The sequence below is a fragment of the Salmo salar genome, chromosome 05 (assembly GCF_965601325.2).
Source record: "Salmo salar chromosome 05, fSalSal1, whole genome shotgun sequence".
Lineage (NCBI taxonomy): Eukaryota > Metazoa > Chordata > Actinopteri > Salmoniformes > Salmonidae > Salmo > Salmo salar.
In genome coordinates this window covers 38126062-38143602 of record NC_138295.1, presented here as the reverse complement: position 1 = coordinate 38143602, position 17541 = coordinate 38126062, and the positions used below count along the sequence as shown (strand labels likewise).

At 41.9% G+C, this 17541-nt stretch overlaps 1 protein-coding gene and 1 pseudogene across 8 annotated transcripts in view; both read right to left on the bottom strand.

Annotated features, from left to right (window-relative positions):
- The window catches only part of LOC106604881 (protocadherin alpha-C2), a 212718-nt gene that overhangs the window by 159341 nt on the left and 35836 nt on the right, over positions 1-17541 (bottom strand). For 2 of the 8 annotated variants that reach the window (XM_045718170.2, XM_045718180.2), the window contains exon 1: positions 5089-7627. The exons of 3 other annotated variants lie outside the window; for them this stretch is intronic. In XM_045718170.2, the coding sequence (XP_045574126.2) occupies positions 5089-7449 (2361 nt within the window). In that variant the 5' untranslated portion in view covers positions 7450-7627. Of the gene's footprint in view, positions 1-1864; positions 4424-5088; positions 7628-8384; positions 10920-11573; positions 14101-17541 lie in introns of those variants that run through there. 3 more of the 8 variants (XM_082975194.1, XM_045718163.2, XM_045718171.2) reach the window with 3 other exon arrangements.
- Positions 14584-17304, bottom strand: LOC123743104 (protocadherin alpha-3 pseudogene; annotated as a pseudogene).

The following is a 17541-nucleotide window of genomic DNA, read 5'->3' as shown; positions in this document are numbered from 1 at the left end:
TCGACCTGCCTGACGCTAAATACTGTCTATTAACAGCTCTCTTTTCAGAGTAAAATGCACTTGTCTTACTGACCAAACAAGCAGCTAAAAATTGTCTAGCTCTAAAGTTCAGAGTAAAACGCAGGTGTCGTACCGACCCAACTGCAGCTGAAAACTGTCTAATAGCTCTAAACTTGAGTGAAACACACATGTAACACAGACCAACTGCCGCTAACTGTCTGCTAACAGATTGCTTTTCAGAGTAAAACACATGTTGCACTGACTAACCTGCTGGCAGTAACTTAGTAATGTCCGCTAGCTACTGACAATAGCTAATACCGCTCTGTTGAAAATGTAAAACAGGTGACGCACCGATCCACTGGGCGTACATACAGTCCATAAACCACTAAAAGTGGTATAACTTAACGTTACTGTAGCTAGCTAGCTAATTAGCTCTAGCTAAATGCTCACAGTAGCATCTGACTATGCAAATCGTGCAGTAACAGTAAGCCTACACTACAATGCTAGCTAGCTGTAATTTTGCTCAACAGTTTTAATTTGCACTCAAAGTTAACCAATAACAGTGAACTTACCTGGAATTGTAATTAAGTTCAGAAATGAAGAAATTCTGCGGTTCTGTGGATGACTACTGATGTTCGGCGGATCCACACTCTCGATCTGTCCACTCTTTCCATTCACGAGACACTTGCAAATGGTCAATGGCGGCAACATTAGTGGGCGTGGTCATGCTGTTCTACTCCAATAGAATTTAATCTGTATTTTTGCTCCCACTCTAGCGGCCGCTGGTAATAACGACACCCTAAAATGATTTCATTTCACCACTTGAGAGGATAATCATTTTAACTCCAGAAAAAACACTCTCCAGTTTTTGCCGTGTAGTTCTGCAGTGAGGGCCAGGCTCCTACTGGAGCTGTACCTCTGGTTCACAGTAGGTTCACTAATCTATGAATCATATATATATTTCATGCTAACTTGTTTGTTTGCTTGATAGATTGGGTAATCAATACATTGCCAAGATCAGGCTGACCCTCCTGAACAAGCAGATTGTAGCGACCATGTCTTCTTTGCCGCTCCAGAGGCGAGTTCAACAAGGCTTATGTTTGCAGCGAACATGTTGCCAGAGTAACACTTTCAGTTCAACGGTTTGAATTAATATTCTAAAATGTTACGGTGAAACATCAAACAGCTACTTCATCAAACAGCTAAAAAGCCACAGTATTTAAACTGAAAATGACTTAGCTATTCCTACTGAAAATAGTTGAAAGTCTACATAGCCACATTATTATTTTTAGCAGCAGTTTAGACCCGAAACACTTATGTTCGCCACACAATATCTCCACAGACTGTTCGCTAACCTTAGCGAACGGTCGCGGATAACAACAAAAATGAAATATGTTCGGTAACGTTAGCCAACGTTTGCGAACTATTTCCGTTGTTGAATGCAGCTCAAGTGTAAGTGACGTCTAACCAGAGAATCACAGCACCATACGACCAATACAAAATGTATTGATAGTTATTTGATTGGTTGAATCAAGTGGTTGAGAAGATATCAAATGAGATAGGATCCTATGGAATTGAGGCCAACTCAAAAGTTTCTGATTACATTGAAATTAACTCACAACACTAACCAATGGACATATTCCTCTTCACTCTTTTTACATTTCAGCACCATGTTATCTCATGTAAGTGTATGACAGTCATGTCCCCATATAGTAAAAGGCTTATAGGCCTATCTCTATCCACTCAACTACACAAGTCATGTATGAAGTTCAACTAATTGAGGCATCCAGAACAGTACAAAAAGGCAACATTAAGACCCTCATATACACAGTGTTCAACTCTCTTAGCCCAATACACATCTTACCTCTCCAGAAGCTCTTCTGTTTTCAGGTATCACAAGAGTATTCCCATTGCTGCCAGGGACTATAGTAGAACCTATACTCATTCTGGGTCCAACTAACATGTACCGTTTGTCTCCGGATCTGTACTGGATGCTGTGGCACAGTGTCCCGTCGTTAATCGTATCTTGTAAATACTTGGAGGAATAGTCTGTGGGTTTGGAGCACTGCATTACAATCAACACGATGATACTGATGAGAAAAAGCGTTGAAACTGACCCCAAAGTAATGATCAAATAAAATGTAACGCTGTTCTCCTCCTCGTCTTTTACTGAACTTTTAACATCAGAAGTTGCAAAAGCCTCTTTGGGCTCCACAACCTTGATAATCACAGTAGCTGTTGCTGACAGTGAAACGTTCCCATTGTCTTTTACCAGTATGACCAGTTTATGCTCAGCCTCGTCTGTCTCTGTGAATGACCGAAGTGTCCTTATCTGTCCTGTATAGCGGTCCAAAGCAAAGAGACTGTGGTCAGTAACTTCCTGCAGTGAAAATAATAACCAGCCGTTATATCCTATATCAGCGTCATAGGCTCTCACTTTAGTCACCAAATGGCCTGCGTTCACATTGCGGGGAATCTCCTCCACACCTTCAGCGGAACCGTTAGTGCTGACTGGATACAAGATCACTGGAGCGTTGTCGTTCTGATCCAAAATTAACACGTTCACTGTGACGTTGGTTCTTTGTGACGGAGTTCCAGAGTCTGTAGCTACAACTTGGAATTGGAACGTTTTTAAAGTTTCAAAGTCAAAGCTTTTAAGCGCCAATATATTCCCATTTTCAGAATTTATGTTTAGAAAAGACGCCCATTTGGTCTCGTCGCCACCATCTCTCGGAATATGATATGAAATAAGAGCGTTTTCATATATGTCAAGATCTGACGCACTCACCGAAAATACTGAGGCACCTGGGTCGTTATTCTCACTGACATAGAAATTATAGGGACTCAGTGAAAACTCTGGACTGTTATCATTCACATCTGATACAACAACCCTTACAGTTTTTACAGATGACAAGGACGGCTGGCCTGCGTCTGTAGCAAATATTGTTAGATCATATTCAGACTGTTTCTCTCTGTCCAGTGGGGACTTGGTTATTACAGAGTACATGTTATCTTGTAAAGACGGCATTAGTTTGAAAGGTATATCTTCCAATACAGAACATGTAACTTTCCCATTGAGACCAGAGTCCAAATCATTAACACTGATTAGTGCTACAGTCGTTCCGGGCTTGGAATCTTCGGGGATTGCCTTAGAAAATAATGTCACCTCTATCTCAGGTGCATTATCGTTGAAGTCAACTATTTTAATTTTTACACTCTTGTCCGTTGTCAGGGGAACGGATCCTTGATCTGATGCCTGTATATCAATCAGATAGCTATCTTTTTCCTCAAAGTCTATTTGTCCTGTGACAGTTATTTCACCGGTTACGGTGTCTAAATTAAAAAGTTTCCTTAACCTGCTGTTGACGTCATTGCCAAATGAATAAATGATATCCCCGTTCAGACCACTGTCTAAATCGGTGGCATTTACCCGTATGACCATTGTTCCCAAAGGAGCGTTTTCAGTTAACCTTACAGTATATTCATCTTTAGTGAATAGAGGTGTGTTGTCATTAACATCCAGTACATCAACAGATATTTCAAGAGTTCCAGATCTTGGAGGTTTTCCACCGTCAACGGCAGTGAGGAGGAGTCTGTGCCTCCTTACTGCTTCTCTGTCTAGTGGTTTATGTAAAACCAAAAACGGCATTTTGCCATCCTCACCTCGGTCTTTAACTTCTAAACGAAAATGGTCATTGTGACTAAGTTTATATTGTTGAACGGAGAATGGACCTCTATCTGGGTCGCGTGCAGCTTGTAGCTGAAATCTCGCCCCCGGTAACGCGGACTCAAATATCTCTAACCGTTTCTCTTTCTCCGGAAAGCTGGGAGAATGGTCGTTAACGTCTAACACCTCCACCGCGACATAATGGATCTCCAGCGGGTTCTCTAGAACGGTTTTCAGGTTGATTAAACACACGCTGCTCCGTTCACACACCTCCTCTCGGTCTATTTTTCGGTTCACATACAAGATGCCGTCATTCTGGTTTACCTGGAAAAGGGACTCGGTCGAACTAGACACGATTCGAAATCTCCTATCTTTCAATGTGCTCAGCTCTATACCCAAATCCTTAGCTATATTCCCCACGACAGATCCTTCCGTAAGCTCTTCAGAGATTGAGTATCTTATCTGAGCAGAAGCTCTACTCCAAAGGAGAAGCAAAGCAACCATGAACACAACCCACTGGCATCGCTCCTGCCATGCCCCGCATCCTCTTTGTTCCATGTTTTATGGTTTAAAAAAATCCCGAGCACTTCCACTATGCCTCTAATGGTAAACTAATCGTATCCATTGCAGTCCCAAATATGATCACAGCTCGTTAACTTACAGTATGTTGGTGATGAAAGGTTTTAAATTACAATGTATCCTCGATGCTCACGGTTGTATTCTGCTACTGACGAAATAGCAAACCAGCTCTAAAGGGCGGACTCGAAAGTATGGCCAATATATTTCTTTCATAAGCACTATTTTACTTGCGCACTGACACCATGCGTTTCCACCTCATATTGCAGGATTTCGTAGGGTAATTATACCCTTTACGAACCATTACTACCCCAATACCGAGTGCTATTTCGAAACAAAAATGTGCAAAAAAATACAACAATATTAAAAACCATTGTTCTGGTTAGGCAAAGATGGGACATGAATGGAAAAGATCTTTATGAGAAGTCAGGGTGTGTATGTTGACGTTTAGAAAATGCTGCTAATATAGCCTTAGTGAATCTATAAATGATCGTTAACCATTCCAGGAGAATTTTGCCAAAACACAGATGCAGAATGAACTCCGCAATGTTTCAGCACCATGGACAGCGGCACCACAAAGCGCAGTGTCTTCAGAAGAGAAACAACCGTAGGACAGCGCCATCTGAAGTAAAACGAGTATTGCTAATACAGCCATTATTGTAATAACACAGACAAGTGCATGTTCTGTTGTCACCTACAATACTGGCAATCATCTTTGACACTCCATAAGCTATACTCATACATTCAACCCCTTAGGCACAGATCCTGTAAGCATCAGGTATATCACTTAGAAAATACTGAGAACCAAATGGTTGCTACTCATGGCAAAGTGGTCAACTTCTTACCTCTCCAGAAGCTCTCCTCCTATGTTCGGGTAACACTAGAGTATTCCCATTGCTGCCCGGGACTATAGTAGAACCTATACTCATTCTGGGTCCAACTAACATGTACCGTTTGTCTCCGGATCTGTACTGAATGCTGTGGCACAGTGTCCCGTCGTTATTCGTATCTTGTAAATACTTGGAGGAATAGTCTTGGGGTTTGGAGCACTGCATTACAATCAACACGATGATACTGATGAGAAAAAGCGTTGAAACTGACCCCAAAGTAATGATCAAATAAAATGTAACGCTGTTCTCCTCCTCGTCTTTGACTGAACTTTTAACATCAAAAGCTGCAAAAGCCTCTTTGGGCTCCACAACCTTGATAATCACAGTAGCTGTTGCTGACAGCGAAACGTTCCCATTGTCCTTTACCAGTATGACCAGTTTATGCTCAGCCTCGTCTGTCTCTGTGAATGACCGAAGTGTCCTTATCTGTCCTGTATAGCGGTCCAAAGCAAAGAGACTGTGGTCAGTAACTTCCTGCAGTGAAAATAATAACCAGCCGTTATATCCTATATCAGCGTCATAGGCTCTCACTTTAGTCACCAAATGGCCTGCGTTCACATTGCGGGGAATCTCCTCCACACCTTCAGCGGAACCGTTAGTGCTGACTGGATACAAGATCACTGGAGCGTTGTCGTTCTGATCCAGAATGAACACGTTCACTGTGACGTTGGTGCTTAGTGACGGAGTTCCAGAGTCTGTAGCTACAACTTGGAATTGGAATGTTTTTAACGTTTCAAAGTCAAAGCTTTTTAGAGCCAAAATGTTCCCATTTTCCAGGTTTATGTTTAGAAAAGATGCCCATTTGTTCTCCTCGCCACTGTCTCTCGGAATATGATATGAAATAAGAGCGTTTTCATTTATGTCACGATCTGAGGCAGTCACTGAAAATACTGAGCCTCCTGGGTCGTTATTCTCAGTGACATATAAAGTATAGGGACTCAGTGAAAACTCTGGACTGTTATCATTCACATCTGATACAACAACGCTGACAGTCTTTATAGATGACAAGGAAGGCTGGCCTGCGTCTTTGGCAACTATTGTGACGTCATAATGACCCTGTTTCTCTCTATCCAGTGGTGACTTGGTGACTACAGAGTACATGTTGTCCTGTAAAGACGGCACTAGTTTAAAAGGGACGTCCTCACTTATAGAACAGATCACTTTGCCATTGAGACCAGAGTCTAAATCATTAACACTTATAAGAGCGACAGTGGTTCCGGATCTGGAATATTCGGGGATTGCCTTAGAAAAGGATGTCACCTCTATTTCAGGTGCATTATCGTTGAGGTCAACAATTTTTATTTTGACGCTTTTGTAAGTCGTCAGAGGAACGGCTCCCCTGTCTGATGCCTGTATGTCAATTTCATAGCGATCTTTAACCTCGAAGTCTATCAGTCCTTTCACAATTACTTCACCAGTATTAGTGTCAACATCAAATAGATTACGTAACTTACTATTTACATTATTACCAAAAGAGTAAATAACCTCACCGTTCAAATCATCATCTATATCCGTAGCGTTTACTTGTACAACTGTCGTGCCAACAGGGGCGTTTTCATTCACCAATACAGAGTATGACTCTTCGTTGAAAACTGGCATATTATCATTTACATCTAAAACGTCGACAATTATGTTGATAGTACCAGATCTAGGAGGTACACCTCCATCAATAGCTGTGAGCAGAAATCTGTGGGTCCTCGTAGATTCTTTATCTAGCGGTTTCTGTAGATTTAGAATAGGAATTTTACCATCTTCATCTCTGTCCATAACTTCTAAACGGAAATGATCATTGTGGCTGAGTTTATACTGTTGAACAGAATATATTCCACCGTCTGGGTCGCGCGCTGTTTGTAGCTGAAATCGTGCTCCCGGCAATGCGGACTCAGATATCTCTAACCGTTTCTCTTTATCTGGAAAGCTGGGAGAATGGTCGTTAACGTCTAACACCTCCACCGAGACATAATGGATCTCCAGCGGGTTCTCTAGAACGGTTTTCAGGTTGATTAAACACACGCTGCTCCGTTCACACACCTCCTCTCGGTCTATTTTTTGGTTCACATACAAGATGCCGTCATTCTGGTTTACCTGGAAAAGGGACTCGGTCGAACTAGACACGATTCGAAATCTCCTTTCCTTCAATGTGCTCAGCTCTATACCCAAGTCCTTAGCTATATTCCCCACGACAGTTCCTTCCTTAAGCTCTTCAGAGATGGAGTATTTTATCTGAGCTGAAGTCCCGCTCCAAAAGAAAATCAAAGCAACTAAGACGACCCACTGCCGACCCTTCAGCCATGCCCCGCATCCTCTTTGTTCCATGTTTTCGAGTTAAATAACAATAATCCACAGCACTGCCACTATTCCTTCATGGTGACAGTTGTCTATCCATTATATTAACAAATATTACCAAAGCTCATTATCCAATAGTGTTTTCAGAATATACAATTGAAATGTTATTCTCCCCACGAAGCTCACGACTGTGTTCTTCCAGCGACTGAATAATCTACGAAACCAGCAAGGGGGTGGACTCACAAGTATGACGAGAATGATTTATATCAGTAGCGTTTTTCTAGTTGCGTACTGACACCATGCGATTCTACCTCAAATTACACTATTCTTCAAGCTTACTAATGGAATCTTGACTAGATAAATAAACGTGACTGCAAAAGTTGTCTAAAAAAGTCAGCATACATATAACAAGCCATTGTCTTCATGCGACCATAGAACAAAATGTTGCCTACGCATGTATGCAACAACGGCGAAACAAGGAAATACGAATGAAGAAGAATAAAATATCCACTTAACGAGCATGTGTATATATATATATATATATATATATATATATATATATATATATATATATATATATATATATATATATATATATATATATATATATATATATATATATATGTATGTATGTATGTATGTATGTATGTATGTATGTATGTATGTATGTATATGTATGTATATATATATGTATGTTATTACGTTTTGGCAAAGTTTTACCAGTCAACAGCACGTTGAACTAAACATTGTTTCAGCACCACAGACATGGACAGCGACCAGTCCTGAGAGCAATGGCTCTATCATCGAAAATGGGAGATCATGTTGCAGCAAACAAATATCTTACTCAATAACAAAAAGTACTTCACACATTACCACATAACCCTTTTTGGTCGATGAAATATCAGCCTGAGAGGCTTTCAAAGCAAATGGCATTTTAAAATGCGAGGTCATTTTCAACTTCTTACCTCTCCAGAAGCTCTGCTCCTGTGTTCGGGTATCACTAGAGTATTTCCATTGCTGCCCGGGACTATAGTAGAACCTATACTCATTCTGGGTCCAACTAACATGTACCGTTTGTCTCCGGATCTGTACTGGATGCTGTGGCACAGTGTCCCGTCGTTATTCGTATCTTGTAAATACTTGGAGGAATAGTCTGTGGGTTTGGAGCACTGCATTACAATCAACACGATGATACTGATGAGAAAAAGCGTTGAAACTGACCCCAAAGTAATGATCAAATAAAATGTAACGCTGTTCTCCTCCTCGTCTTTGACTGAACTTTTAACATCAGAAGCTGCAAAAGCCTCTTTGGGCTCCACAACCTTGATAATCACAGTAGCTGTTGCTGACAGTGAAACGTTCCCATTGTCTTTTACCAGTATGACCAGTTTATGCTCAGCCTCGTCTGTCTCTGTGAATGACCGAAGTGTCCTTATCTGTCCTGTATAGCGGTCCAAAGCAAAGAGACTGTGGTCAGTAACTTCCTGCAGTGAAAATAATAACCAGCCGTTATATCCTATATCAGCGTCATAGGCTCTCACTTTAGTCACCAAATGGCCTGCGTTCACATTGCGGGGAATCTCCTCCACACCTTCAGCGGAACCGTTAGTGCTGACTGGATACAAGATCACTGGAGCGTTGTCGTTCTGATCCAGAATGAACACGTTCACTGTGACGTTGCTGCTTTGTGACGGAGTTCCAGAGTCTGTAGCTACAACTTGGAATTGGAACGTTTTTAACGTTTCAAAGTCAAAGCTTTTTAGCGCCAATATATTCCCATTTTCAGAATTAATATTAAGAAAAGATGCCCATTTGTTCTGCTCACCACTGTCTCTCAGAATATTATATGAAATAAGTGCGTTTTCATTTATGTCAAGATCTGAGGCACTCACCGAAAATACTGAGCCTCCTGGGTCGTTATTTTCAGTGACATAGAAAGTATAGGGACTCAGTGAAAACTCTGGACTGTTATCATTCACATCTGATACAACAACGCTGACAGTCTTTACAGATGACAAGGAAGGCTGGCCTGCGTCTTTGGCAACTATTGTGACGTCATAATGACCCTGTTCCTCTCTATCCAGTGGTGACTTGGTGACTACAGAGTACATGTTGTCCTGTAAAGATGACATTAGTTTGAAAGGTAAATCTTCAAGTAAGGAGCAAATAACTCTCCCATTGACACCAGAGTCCAAATCATTAACACTGATTAGTGCGACTGTGGTTCCGGGTTTAGAATCCTCGGGTATTGCATTCGAAAAGGATGTCGCCTCAATCTCAGGCGCATTGTCGTTGACGTCAACAATCTTTACTATGACGCTTTTGTCGGTTGTAAGGGGAGCAAGTCCTTGGTCTGATGCTTGTATATCAATCTCATATATATTATTTTCCTCATAATCTATCACACCTTTGACTGTTATTTCACCAGTAATCGAATCCAAAATAAAAAGCTCCCGTACCTTTCTATCTACTTCATTACCAAATGAATATCTAACTTCACCGTTTGCACCTTCGTCTAAATCGGTTGCGTTTACCTGAATGACAGTTGCACCGACAGGAACATTTTCACTAAGCCTTACAGAGTACACGTCTTTAGTAAAAATCGGGGAATTGTCATTAACATCCAATACCTCAATCTTTATTTCGCTTGTGCCAGATCTCACTGGTTTTCCTCCGTCCAAGGCTGCAAACAATAACACATGGTTCTTAGTAGCTTCTCTGTCTAACTGCTTCAGTAAAATTAAAAACGGTATTTTACGGTCTTCGCCTCTATCTTTAACTTCTATACGAAAATAGTCATTGTGACTGAGTTTATATTGTTGAACAGAGAATTGGCCACTGTCTGAGTCGCGCGCTGCTTGTAGCTGAAATCGCGCTCCCGGTAATGCAGATTCTGAAATCTCTAACCGTTTCTCTTTATCTGGAAAGCTGGGAGAATGGTCGTTAACGTCTAACACCTCCACCGAGACATAATGGATCTCCAGCGGGTTCTCTAGAACGGTTTTCAGGTTGATCAAACACACGCTGCTCCGTTCACACACCTCCTCTCGGTCTATTTTTCGGTTCACATACAAGATGCCGTCATTCTGGTTTACCTGGAAAAGGGGCTCGGTCGAACTAGACACGATTCGAAATCCCCTATCTTTCAATGTGCTCAGCTCTATACCCAAATCTTTAGCTACATTCCCCACGACAGTTCCTTCCTTAAGCTCTTCAGAGGTGGAGTATCTTATCTGAGCAGACGCTCCGCTCCAAAAGAGAACCAAAGCAACCATGAAGGCGACCCACTGGTATCGCTCCAGCCATGCCCCGTATCCTCTTTGTTCCATGTTTTCAAGATAAATAACAATAATCCACAGCACTTCCACTATTCCTTCATTGGTGACTGTTGTCTATCCATTACATCCCGAATATGATCCATACTCATTATTCAATAGTGGTGTAATAATGTCAATGTTAGATCTTATTCGCTTCACGAAGGTGCACAACTGTATTTCTCCAGCGACTGAATAAAAGCTACCAAACCAGCAAAGGGGTGGACTCACAAGTATGACGAGAGGATGTCTACCATGAGCGTTATTCTAGTTGGGTACTGACACCATGCGATTCTACCTCACATTACACTGTAATTCAATCGTATTACGGGTATTTGGACGTATCGGAGGAAACGGCAGTCTACTGCATCACTTGTATGAATATAGAAAGTCAGGATACACGTAAATCTCATTCCCAGACACCTCCGCCGAAATGCGTAATAGCCTGGGGAAGAGGTAAGGCTAGACATCACAAACCATTATGGAAAACGCCTGTTTATGAGGACATAAAACAACACTTACTCAAGTATGCAACGAGTGTCCAATAGGACATAGCGTCGAGAAAGATTTATACAATGAAAGAAGCCAACCTTCACCTGGCAAACAGCGCGTTGAACATCACAGTGTTTCAGCACCACTGTCATTGACAGCGACCAGTCCTGAGAGCAGTGGATGCGAATGAACTTCCACGAACGAAGTTGAGGTATAATGTTATGCATCCAATAACCCTCTGACTACTTGATAGGCCTACACTATGCAATTATAATCAACACAATTTACAAGCTCAGGAACACTATCAGAAAATAGTCGGTAATTATAGAAACGTATTTAACTTCTTACCTCTCCAGAAGCTCTCCTCCTGTGTTCGGGTATCACTAGAGTATTTCCATTGCCTCCCGGGACTATAGTAGAACCTATACTCATTCTGGGTCCAACTAACATGTACCGTTTGTCTCCGGATCTGTACTGGATGCTGTGGCACAGTGTTCCGTCGTTATTCACATCTTGTAAATACTTGGAGGAATAGTCTTGTGGTTTGGAGCACTGCATTACAATCAACACGACGATACTGATGAGAAAAAGCGTTGAAACTGACCCCAAAGTAATGATCAAATAAAATGTAACGCTGTTCTCCTCCTCGTCTTTTACTGAACGTTTAACATCAGAAGCTGCAAAAGCCTCTTTGGGCTCCACAACCTTGATAATCACAGTAGCTGTTGCTGAGAGTGAAACGTTCCCATTGTCTTTTACCAGTATGACCAGTTTATGCTCAGCCTCGTCTGTCTCTGTGAATGACCGAAGTGTCCTTATCTGTCCTGTATAGCGGTCCAAAGCAAAGAGACTGTGGTCAGTAACTTCCTGCAGTGAAAATAATAACCAGCCGTTATATCCTATATCAGCGTCATAGGCTCTCACTTTAGTCACCAAATGGCCTGCGTTCACATTGCGGGGAATCTCCTCCACACCTTCAGCGGAACCGTTAGTGCTGACTGGATACAAGATCACTGGAGCGTTGTCGTTCTGATCCAGAATGAACACGTTCACTGTGACGTTGGTGCTTAGTGACGGAGTTCCCGAGTCTGTAGCTACAACTTGGAATTGGAATGTTTTTAACGTTTCAAAGTCAAAGCTTTTTAGCGCCAATATGTTCCCAGTTTCAGAATTAATATTAAGAAATGATGCCCATTTGTTCTCCTCACCACTGTCTCTCAGAATATGATATGAAATAAGAGCGTTTTCATTTATGTCACGGTCTGAGGCACTGACGGAAAATATTGAGGCGCCTGGGTAGTTATTTTCACTGACATAGAAATGATAGGGACTCAGTGAAAACTCTGGACTGTTATCATTCACATCTGATACAACAACGCTGACAGTCTTTATAGATGACAAGGAAGGCTGGCCTGCGTCTTTGGCAACTATTGTGACGTCATAATGACCCTGTTTCTCTCTATCCAGTGGTGACTTGGTGACTACAGAGTACATGTTGTCCTGTAAAGACGGCACTAGTTTAAAAGGGACGTCCTCACTTATAGAACAGATCACTTTGCCATTGAGACCAGAGTCTAAATCATTAACACTAATTAGAGCTACAGTGGTTCCGGGTCTAGAATCCTCAGGGATTGCGTTAGAAAACGATGTTATTTCTATCTCAGGCGCGTTGTCGTTGACGTCAATTATCTTTACTATTACACTTTTCTCTGTTGTCAGGGGAACGGGTCCTTGATCTGATGCCTGTATATCAATCAGATAGCTATCTTTTTCCTCAAAGTCTATTTGTCCTGTGACAGTTATTTCACCGGTTACGGTGTCTAAATTAAAAAGTTTCCTTAACCTGCTGTTGACGTCATTGCCAAATGAATAAATGATATCTCCGTTCAGACCACTGTCTAAATCGGTGGCATTTACCCGTATGACCATTGTTCCCAAAGGAGCGTTTTCAGTTAACCTTACAGTATATTCATCTTTAGTGAATAGAGGTGTGTTGTCATTAACATCCAGTACATCAACAGATATTTCAAGAGTTCCAGATCTTGGAGGTTTTCCACCGTCAACGGCAGTGAGGAGGAGTCTGTGCCTCCTTACTGCTTCTCTGTCTAGTGGTTTATGTAAAACCAAAAACGGCATTTTGCCATCCTCACCTCGGTCTTTCACCTCAACACGGAAATGGTCATTGTGACTAAGTTTATATTGTTGAACGGAGAATGGACCTCTATCTGGGTCGCGCGCAGCTAGTAGCTGAAATCTCGCCCCCGGCAACACGGACTCTGAAATCTCTAACCGTTTCTCTTTCTCGGGAAAGCTGGGAGAATGGTCGTTAACGTCTAACACCTCCACCGAGACATAATGGATCTCCAGCGGGTTCTCTAGAACGGTTTTCAGGTTGATTAAACACACGCTGCTCCGTTCACACACCTCCTCTCGGTCTATTTTTCGGTTCACATACAAGATGCCGTCATTCTGGTTTACCTGGAAAAGGGTCTCGGTCGAGCCAGACACGATTCGAAATCTCCTTTCCTTCAATGTGCTCAGCTCTATACCCAAATCCTTAGCTACATTCCCCACGACAGTTCCTTCCTTGAGCTCTTCAGAGATGGAGTATCTTATCTGAGCAGACGCTCCGCTCCAAAAGAGAACCAAAGCAACCATGAAGGTAACCCACTGGTATCGCTCCAGCCATGCCCCGTATCCTCTTTGTTCCATGTTTTCAAGATAAATAACAATAATCCACAGCACTTCCACTATTCCTCCATTGGTTACCCTTGTCTGTCCATTAAATTAGTCAAATACCAAAACTAATAAGCCATCACTAGTTTTATTCATGTACATTTCGGATCTTATTCTGTCCACGATGCTGGACGACTGTGTCCTCCAGCGACAGAATAAGCTACCAAACCAGCAAAGGGGAGGGTTCAAAACTATGACGAGAAGATATCTACCAGGGATATTTCTCTAGGTGGTTACTGACACCATGTGATTCCACTTCAAACTGCACTATCGTTTACAACTTTACAACTTTACATTGTATTTGTCCTATATTGAACGCTATCTTGACACAATACTACATACGAGAGGAAACGTCACTCCAAAGTTGTATGGATATGGGAAACATGGATACATTTGAAATCAAATCATAATGGATTTACAAGAACTAAATAATCATTCACGAATGCAACAAGTGTCCACAAGTATATACGATCGAGGAAGATTCATACAAAGAAAGATGAAGGCTTTTGGATGATGCGTTAACTTTACGTGCGATTATGTCATCACTTTTTGGCAAATATACTGTACATTGCACAACGTTTTAGCACCACTATCATGGACAGCGACCAGCCCGAAGTGGCTGTGGATTACTTCAGGTGGGTGACAAGGTTATTGCATACAACCCTCTAACTCAAAAACAACATTCTTGACACACTCACAGGATCCTTTTGGTCAATTAAGTATTGGCCTGAAATGTTCATGTTAATGTCATTGGTCAATGCTTGGCACAATACATTTGTGGGATACAGGGTATTTTTCAACTTCTTACCTCTCCAGAAGCTCTCCTCCTGTGTTCGGGTATCACTAGAGTATTTCCATTGCTGCCAGGGACTATAGTAGAACCTATACTCATTCTGGGTCCAACTAACATGTACCGTTTGTCTCCGGATCTGTACTGGATGCTGTGGCACAGTGTCCCGTCGTTATTCGTATCTTGTAAATACTTGGAGGAATAGTCTGTGGGTTTGGAGCACTGCATTACAATCAACACGACGATGCTGATGAGAAAAAGCGTTGAAACTGACCCCAAAGTAATGATCAAATAAAATGTAACGCTGTTCTCCTCATCGTCTTTTACTGAACTTTTAACATCAGAAGCTGCAAAAGCCTCTTTGGGCTCCACAACCTTGATAATCACAGTAGCTGTTGCTGACAGTGAAACGTTCCCATTGTCCTTTACCAGTATGACCAGTTTATGCTCAGCCTCGTCTGTCTCTGTGAATGACCGAAGTGTCCTTATCTGTCCTGTATAGCGGTCCAAAGCAAAGAGACTGTGGTCAGTAACTTCCTGCAGTGAAAATAATAACCAGCCGTTATATCCTATATCAGCGTCATAGGCTCTCACTTTAGTCACCAAATGGCCTGCGTTCACATTGCGGGGAATCTCCTCCACACCTTCAGCGGAACCGTTAGTGCTGACTGGATACAAGATCACTGGAGCGTTGTCGTTCTGATCCAGAATGAACACGTTCACTGTGACGTTGGTGCTTAGTGACGGAGTTCCAGAGTCTGTAGCTACAACTTGGAATTGGAACGTTTTTAACGTTTCAAAGTCAAAGCTTTTAAGCGCCAATATGTTCCCATTTTCAGGATTTATGTTTAGAAAAGATACCAATTTGTTCATTTCGCCACCGTCTCTGATAATATGATATGAAATAAGAGCGTTTTCATTTAAATCACGATCTGAGGCAGTCACTGAAAATACTGAGGAACCTGGGTCGTTATTCTCAGTGACATAGAAATTATAGGGACTCAGTGAAAACTCTGGACTGTTATCATTCACATCTGATACAACAACGCTGATAGTCTTTACAGATGACAAGGACGGTTCTCCTGCGTCTTTGGCTACTATTGTTAGATCATATTCAGACTGTTTCTCCCTGTCTAGTGGTGACTTGGTGACTACAGAGTACATGTTGTCCTGTAAAGACGGCGTTAGAGTGAACGGAACGCCCTCACTTATAGAAGACACAACCTTTCCATTGAGACCAGAGTCCAAGTCATTTACACTGATTAGCGCGACTGTGGTTCCGGGTCTAGAATCTTCGGGGATTGCGTTAGCAAATGATGTCACCTCTATCTCAGGTGCGTTGTCGTTCAGGTCAACAATATTTACAATGACACTTTTGTCCGTTTTAAAAGGAGCAGATCCCTTATCAGATGCCTGAATATCAATGTCATAGCTATCTTCTATCTCAAAATCAATCCCTCCTTTTACAGTTATTTCACCGGTGTTGATATCCACATCGAAAAGCTCACGTAATTTCCTATTCACATTATTACCGAAGGAGTAAACTACCTCACCATTTGAACCTTCGTCTAAATCCGTAGCATTTACCTGTACAACTTTTGAGCCAATTGGAGAGTTTTCGTTCAGTTTTGCAGTGTATGACTCTTTAGTGAAAACAGGCATATTATCATTTACATCTAAAACGTCCACAATTATTTCTATAGTCCCAGACCTTGGAGGTTTTCCGCCATCAATGGCCGTAAGTAGTAATCTATGGCTCCCTGTATTCTCTCTATCTAGCGGCTTCAGTAGATTCAAAACAGGAGTTTTCGCATCCTTGCCTCGGTCCTTAATTTCCAGACGAAAATGCTCATTATGGCTGAGTTTATATTGTTGAACAGAGTATTGCCCGCTATCTGGATCGAGTGCCGCTTGTAGCTGAAATCTCACGCCTGGTAACACGGACTCTGAAATCTCTAACCGTTTTTCTGTCTCTGGAAAGCTGGGAGAATGGTCGTTCACGTCTAACACCTCCACCGCGACATAATGGATCTCCAGCGGGTTCTCTAGAACGGTTTTCAGGTTGATCAAACACACGCTGCTCCGTTCACACACCTCCTCTCGGTCTATTTTTCGGTTCACATACAAGATGCCGTCATTCTGGTTTACCTGGAAAAGGGGCTCGGTCGAACTAGACACGATTCGAAATCTCCTATCTTTCAATGTGCTCAAATCTATTCCCAAATCCTTAGCTATATTCCCCACGACAGTTCCTTCCTTGAGCTCTTCAGAGGTGGAGTATCTTATCTGAGCAGACGCTCCGCTCCAAAAGAGAACCAAAGCAACCATGAAGGCAACCCACTGGTATCGCTCCAGCCATGCCCCGCATCCTCTTTGTTCCATGTTTTCAAGATAAATAACAATAATCCACAACACTTCCGCTAATCCTCTATTGGTAAGACATTTCTATCATTACATTCCGAGTAGGATCACTGCTCATTATCAAATAGTGTTTTAAGAATGTCCGTTTTAGATATTATTCTCTCCTCGATGCTGCATGACTGCTCCTCGCAGAGCGATTGAACAAGCAACGAAACCAGCAAGGGGGAGGACTGAAAAGCACGAAGACAATCATATCTGTAAGGAGCATTTTTATAGTTGGGTACTGACACCCTGCGATTCTACCTCACATTGCACTATCGTTCAAGTGTATTCATGTTTCTATTTCAATATTGAATGTTGTCTTGACACATAACACATGTCCGTGAATAGGTAACTGCAACAGATGCATGGGTAAATAAAATCAGGATA